Raw genomic sequence first — 6,615 nt, forward strand, 5'->3', positions numbered from 1 at the left:
AGTCCATCAAGGTCATTTTAACCACCAGCTAATCTACTTATTTATTTATATCTAACGACTCTACACAAATGATTTTGACAGTAATAACATATTTTTGAGTATTCACCACACGATATATTGCGTATTGGTTCTAATACTTAATACCATATTGTTTACTCGACTGGTATTTAGTCGATATAATAAATCGTTATTGAATTAAATTACTTCAGGTAGATGAAACAAAATTTTGGACAATACAAACTTTTACAAAACGAAATGGTCTCAACTTTAAATAAAAAAATTAATCTTTCAGTCGGTGTACTAAATTGCCATTGGTTTAATTCAAGCTTCTGCATTATAATAGTATATTAAAAACCGTTTGAATATATGGACCACAAAAACATGGTACTGCTGCAGATACAAATCTGGAAATATTGCAATACTTACAATCCCAAATATTTTGCTAAATCATAAAAATACTGTAATATATTATCAATAATCATTTGAACAGCTACAGTTTTATATAATTAACGTAACAACATCCAACCTGTGCCTGGGTTCAACCTAGTGTCAGCTTTATATATCTTCAAAAGTCTAAGCATTAAATCTTGTACGAACCTACTTGTGTGAAATTAGTTCTAAGTATGCACCATTTTTCCATTTATTCACAATTGATAACATTTGTTTCGAATAAAAATCTCAAAGAACATATTAGTTGTGACTAATATTAGACGAATGCTCATTAACTAATAAACAAAAATATTAAAAATAACTCATATCGCCCTACTATTTATATGGTTGCATATATACCTTATGGTTTTTCTTATCAAAAATAAACAATGTTATTTCCCTCACTTTTTCCCTGTTTTCCCTCTCTCATTGTCTCTTTCTCACTCTCTTATTCTCTCTCTGTACTTAGCATAAAATTGTTACAAAGTTAATCAACTATTAGTAATAGTCTATTACTTAATATAATAAGTAAAATTATATTTTGAAGTCAGGGTCACGAAACTATACAAAATTTGTACTCAACCGGTAGTAGTTTTAGTCAGATTATTAATATAGCAATTCACATAAATAATTGCAACTTATTATATATTTGTTATGGTTGTGAATTTGTTGTTGTGAATTTCTCATTTTCAACTTAAATAAAAATAAATAACAAAACTTAGTGACGTCACTGTGTCGATCAATTGCGAAGTGACTTACTCATTCCAACAAAAAGCTGACCACAAAGAAGACTACTTATCAAGAACTTTGATAAGTGCGGCATTAAACATTTTTTACTATATTATATATTATTTATTACCTCAGTAAACATCGATTTGTTTAAGCAAATATGCAGAAAAAATGTTAAGGTATTTGAGAACATAAGTCAGCACAAATATTGGTGCTCTGAACTCAGGTAAAGTGAATAACTGAATTAGTTCAAATTAAGTATCGAGCGCGGACGCCTCGCATTGCACGTCTCGACAATAACTGACGAGTAGACAATTTACAAAAATGTGATTAATACAAAAAATGATAATATCTTAAAGCCACAAATAAACTCAAACAAAAGCGAATTTATAAAAGATTAATTACACACTTATAAAGATACACATTTTTAGAGCCAACCAAAAAGAAATAAGATAGTGCTTGAAAAATGAAGTTTCAGATACTAATATTGTTTGCAGTGATTTCTTTTACAAGTGGTCGCAAAGTAACAATTCGGGAAATGCAAGACTATAACATAACAGACTTTAACAAAACTCCAGAGTCCAGAGAAAGTAAAGAAGAGCAAATTGAGCCATTAATAAGAAAACATTATTGGGGTCAATTTCCAATGGAACATGAACCTCCTGAACCTCCTGTACTAGTAACTGAAAATAATCATAAAAAGAATACTTCGTCATTGTTTTGTGAACCCAAAAAATTTCGACATAATTACCTTATGAGAGGCGGTAGAGTACGAGAAATGTTGAATACTTGGAAGCGCGGTAAAATTGGAGAAGAAGTCACCTTACATGATTTGTGTTTGAGAGAGAACGGCATGCCCCTCACACTGAAATGTTTATACAATAATAGAACAAGTATTGCAGAATGGGATAGTCATGTGAACTGGCAGTCGCACATGTTGTGTCTGCGAAACACAAGTGAAAAGATCATAAGCACGGAACTAAATACTTTGCATAATGAAATTTTGGAAAATAAACGCTTGCATAAAGGAAAAGCCGGCCGGAAAGAAGTTACTGAAAATGTCAATATATTGCTAGAGCAACCGGATTACAAAATATTGCCAGCTGATGTGCATTTCACAAATAAAATACTGCAGGCAGTATCAGCAGAAGGAGCCGATGCTGAACTAACTGATGACGTGATCAGCATATGCAATACCATCATGACGAAAGATCCAAGTATACTACGTGAAACTGCTGAATTAAATTCTACTAATGAGCTATTGGAAACTTTTGAAAGGTACATGGATAGCCTGTCCTCAGAACTTGTACCAACTAGTCGTTGTGGTATAGTAGTAACAAACACAACAGCCACCAACAGCACACACATCGCTCATCATGTGGAGACTATTGATCGAGCGCATATTGGTGTGCTTGCACAAATCTCAACGAATATCACTGTTATTCACATAAACCCCGATTGTGCCAATATTTCGGGTGTGGCCATTTATGATTATAGCACCTCAGTGCACTCAACTGTGTCACCAACCATTCTAATGCATACCACTATCGGAAAATTTCGTTTTCGGTTTGTTTATTTGAATGAATCAGCAAATGAGTTAATGCATGAGATCGGACTACAAGTGGCAACATTTGTGCCCTTATCGCTCTGGGAATACTTACGTACAAATATCGTGCAACCAAATAAGCCAGCCACAATAGTATTGAAGATATATACGAATGATTCACTTTTTGTGGAACAAAGTGAAGTGCAGACACAAAAGCCATTCAGCAAAATATTGTCGATCTCCATACCGGGTTATTCAGGTAACTTTTGTTTAGATTTTCTTTAAATCAATCAATATCAATTGCTTTAATTTCATTTAGTCACCTTTCCGGAATACTTACCCTTTATTTTACGGAATGAAAATTATGGTACTGCTACTAGCTCAAACATAAGCTCCAATTGCGGTTACTGGAATTATTCTACTTGGGTTAGTCAAGGCATTGTGAAGCAAACGCAGGATAAAGCTGTTATTTTGTGTGGAACAAATCATCTAACTCCCTTTTCATTTTTGCTTGGTGGCAGCTATAGGCAAAATGACTTGAACGGAGGAGTGCTTATAACCCCTGCTAATCAGCGTGCATTGGATATAATAACACTGTTAGGTTGTACATTATCATTACTAGGCTTACTGGGTATTTGGTTAACTGCAGTGATTTTCAAAAGTTGGCGCAAATTGGCTTCAACCAAAGTCTTGCTTAATTTGTGTGCTGCTTTAACTCTTCAAATGGTGCTTTTCATCTTTGTGAATACTGATGACATGGCTGAAGAGTTGGTCAGGGAGGGCAGCTACGCTAATTGTATGGCACTCGGTGCTTTAATGCAATACTCAATTTTGGTGTTGTTCTCATGGATGTTAATAATTGCTTTTCTGCAATTTCAACGTTACGTTACTGTGATTGGCATCGAACGTCCTCGACATTACATTTTAAAATCAGCACTAGCTGCCTGGGGTTTGCCACTTATTCCCACACTTTTAGTCTTATGCATTGATCCACATTCGTATGTACCAACAGCGTATCAACTGCGAACAGACAGCGGTGTATGTTATCCATCTGGACATGGCCTGCACTTTGGCGTCATACTGCCTGTCTCTTTGATTGTCTTGGCGAATTTAATTATTTTCATTTATGTTTTCTATAGCATTTCACACTCACTTAATCAAACGTTACAGCGACAGGAACGTAAAATGGTCGTGAAACAAATACGTCTATCTATTTTACTCTTCTTTTTGCTAGGACTCTCATGGATATTTGGGATATTTACATTCATGAAGGCCGGCATTGTGTTTGCTTATCTCTTCTGTTTGACAGCAACAATTCAAGGCTTCATTCTATTTATTTATTTTATTTTATTGGACGAATTGCCCAGAAATGCCTGGTTAAATCTCATTTTCAATGATAGAAAACCGAAGAAGGTTGTGAAATCAACCGAGCTACAGTCTATCAGTACGAATACCACCGGCACTACGAGTGATAATCAACAGAATTAAATGAACAAATTAATTTTAAGTGGAAGAAGTAATTTATTAACGTTTCTGTATGTAATTTCATATAAAATTTATATTAAATATATTTTTTTATTTTTAATCATATCAAGTCTTAATCATATTTTTACTTCATAAGCTTACAAAATTTTCTATTGTAAGAAAACTCAAACAATACATGGAGTGTTTTAATTATTGCAATTTTTATATAAAAAGAAGGATTCTAACCAATCAGTTTAGTGGAACAATTTAGTTGAGGACATTTTTATTTTTCGTATTCATAAAACATATAAATCATTTCTAATACTCCCTCTCCACTAGGTCTACCACCGTTTTTCGTGTTAGCCGTCTATATAAAGCATTCGCTTGGAATTAACAAATGAGGAATGGAGAATTTTTTCGTCACGTTGTTGATAGTTGATATGCCTACATCACGATGGAAAACACTTTTTCATAACTAGTAAAAGGGATTTTCTATACCGCACAATATTTTATTTAAAAGACTACGGATAACAGTAACATCATGTTCGTCTTTCCAGAATATCTCAGCATGACATGCCACAGGTCTTTTCCTGTATTATTATCATATAACTTCAATATGTGTAACTAAAACATAAAAAGGAATCATCCATTAAACTGGATAAGCTTGACTAAAACGATGTGTAGAAGTATTTTATATTCTAAAATTTCTATAGCTCTTTGAATTGTTGTAAAGTAACCAATGAATTTTTTATAATTTTAGCTGGTAGTGTTAAGAAAAAATATTCGCTTTCATTATAGTGGTACCATTAAAGATAATTTAGGAGCACAGATCTTGCCAGTTTTAATAACGGGTTTTGATAAGGTTGAGATGTACGTTGAGGTAAGAGCATATAATGGCTATGTCATGATGTGGAAGTCTTAACCTGAACGTTATTTTATAAGTCTGAAGGAAATAAAACTTATAGTACTTGCTCCAGAACACTGTTCTAAGGTCGAAAATAACAGAGATTTTGAGGCTTTTGTGGAGTTTTCCTCACTTCTTAAGTACGAACTATATATCTTATAATAATTTAATGTTGTAAATTAGGACTTTATGCCATACTTTGTAAAATGCTTAAACTCCATCAAGTATAATTCCAAAGCACTATATTTTGTCTTCGAAAGCTGTACGCATTTTGTTTGTAAGGCAATTCGCTGGCTTTACAATAACATAATCTAATCAAAATCTAAATTGTTGTTGGGAAATTATATTGTTTAAATGTATGTAACGAGAAAGCTTTTACGGAAGTGTTTTCTCAAATAACTTTAGCAGAGTTTAAAGAAGACTTATAGGTCTATGTAATATAGCCAATATAGGATTCTTACCAGGTCTTAGTATTATGATTATTAGTTATACATTTCAACTGTCTACGAAAAATTAGGTTAACTGAATATATTATTTTTGCTAAAATAAAGTCATAATCTGCAGATCTCAAAATATTAAATTTAGTTTTTACAACCTGCTGGATTTCCTTACTATAAAATCTGATAAGTTCATATATCAAAGTCAAAGGTTACAGTGAAGCTCGCAAATAGTTTGAATCCACATTGAATTAACTTAATAGTGCTATCCATATCTTCTTCTAGTGCAGGTTTAGTCTTTCTTTTAGCATCAGCACTATTGAATAGAATAGCAGAAATCTAGAATATTTTTGTCTAAAAAATATCAAGCTTATATCGTAACTGAATTGTGACATTGGCGATCTAAATCTGTCTCATACTCGTCTTAATCGTATTTTCGTTTTTACTAAATGTTTAATTGTAGTGGAATTATTACCACATTTCCCAGTGACTTGTTGAACCTAGCGATAGACGTAGCCTGTTTATTTACCAATATTAGTGTAGAATTAAATTCTTCCAAAGTTGTCTCAATATCAGTTTTATAAATAAAGATTGAATATATGCCGGTGTGGCTATTGATAAAGTGACGGTACTTGAATATGTGCAGAAATCTGATGCTAGAAGATATTTTTTGTTATTCCGAATTTATAAAGTCCGGACTTTTTTGTATATTAAATGGAAATAAGTTGATTGACCTATGGATACAAACCCAAATAGCAGCAGCGAGTTTGAGAAGAACCTCAGTAAGTATATTTGACATTATTATCCCCGGCAGATATTGTCTTTTTACCCAGTAAATTATAGAATTCAATATATTGAGCTTCAAATATTGGGCTTCAAATTATGTGTTTTTACACGTAACTTGAAGGTGGGAGCAGTATATTCCTCTAATGCATGATGTTTATTACTGACTTTCATTAACACATCCTGGTTACTAAAGTAAGGTTTAAATTTTGGAATAAGAAAATTGTTTTTACTTGTCGGATGTATTTCCGAAAATAATAGAACATCAATATTTTAGTCTGTTAAAAAATTTATGATTCAAGTTTGTGCTGGCGGAGGTCATT

At 32.7% G+C, this 6,615-nt stretch overlaps 1 protein-coding gene across 1 annotated transcript; it reads left to right on the forward strand.

Annotated features, from left to right (window-relative positions):
* Positions 1-1,332: 1,332 nt before the first annotated feature.
* Positions 1,333-4,267, forward strand: LOC119676656 (adhesion G-protein coupled receptor G2-like). Its single transcript, XM_038087906.1, has 2 exons — positions 1,333-2,963; positions 3,024-4,267. Exons 1-2 carry the CDS (start codon positions 1,625-1,627, stop codon positions 4,190-4,192), a joined length of 2,508 nt encoding a protein of 835 aa, XP_037943834.1. The 5' UTR covers positions 1,333-1,624; the 3' UTR covers positions 4,193-4,267.
* The last annotated feature ends 2,348 nt before the right edge of the window (positions 4,268-6,615 follow it).

The sequence above is a fragment of the Teleopsis dalmanni genome, chromosome 2 (genome assembly GCF_002237135.1).
Source record: "Teleopsis dalmanni isolate 2A chromosome 2, ASM223713v2, whole genome shotgun sequence".
Taxonomy (NCBI): domain Eukaryota; kingdom Metazoa; phylum Arthropoda; class Insecta; order Diptera; family Diopsidae; genus Teleopsis; species Teleopsis dalmanni.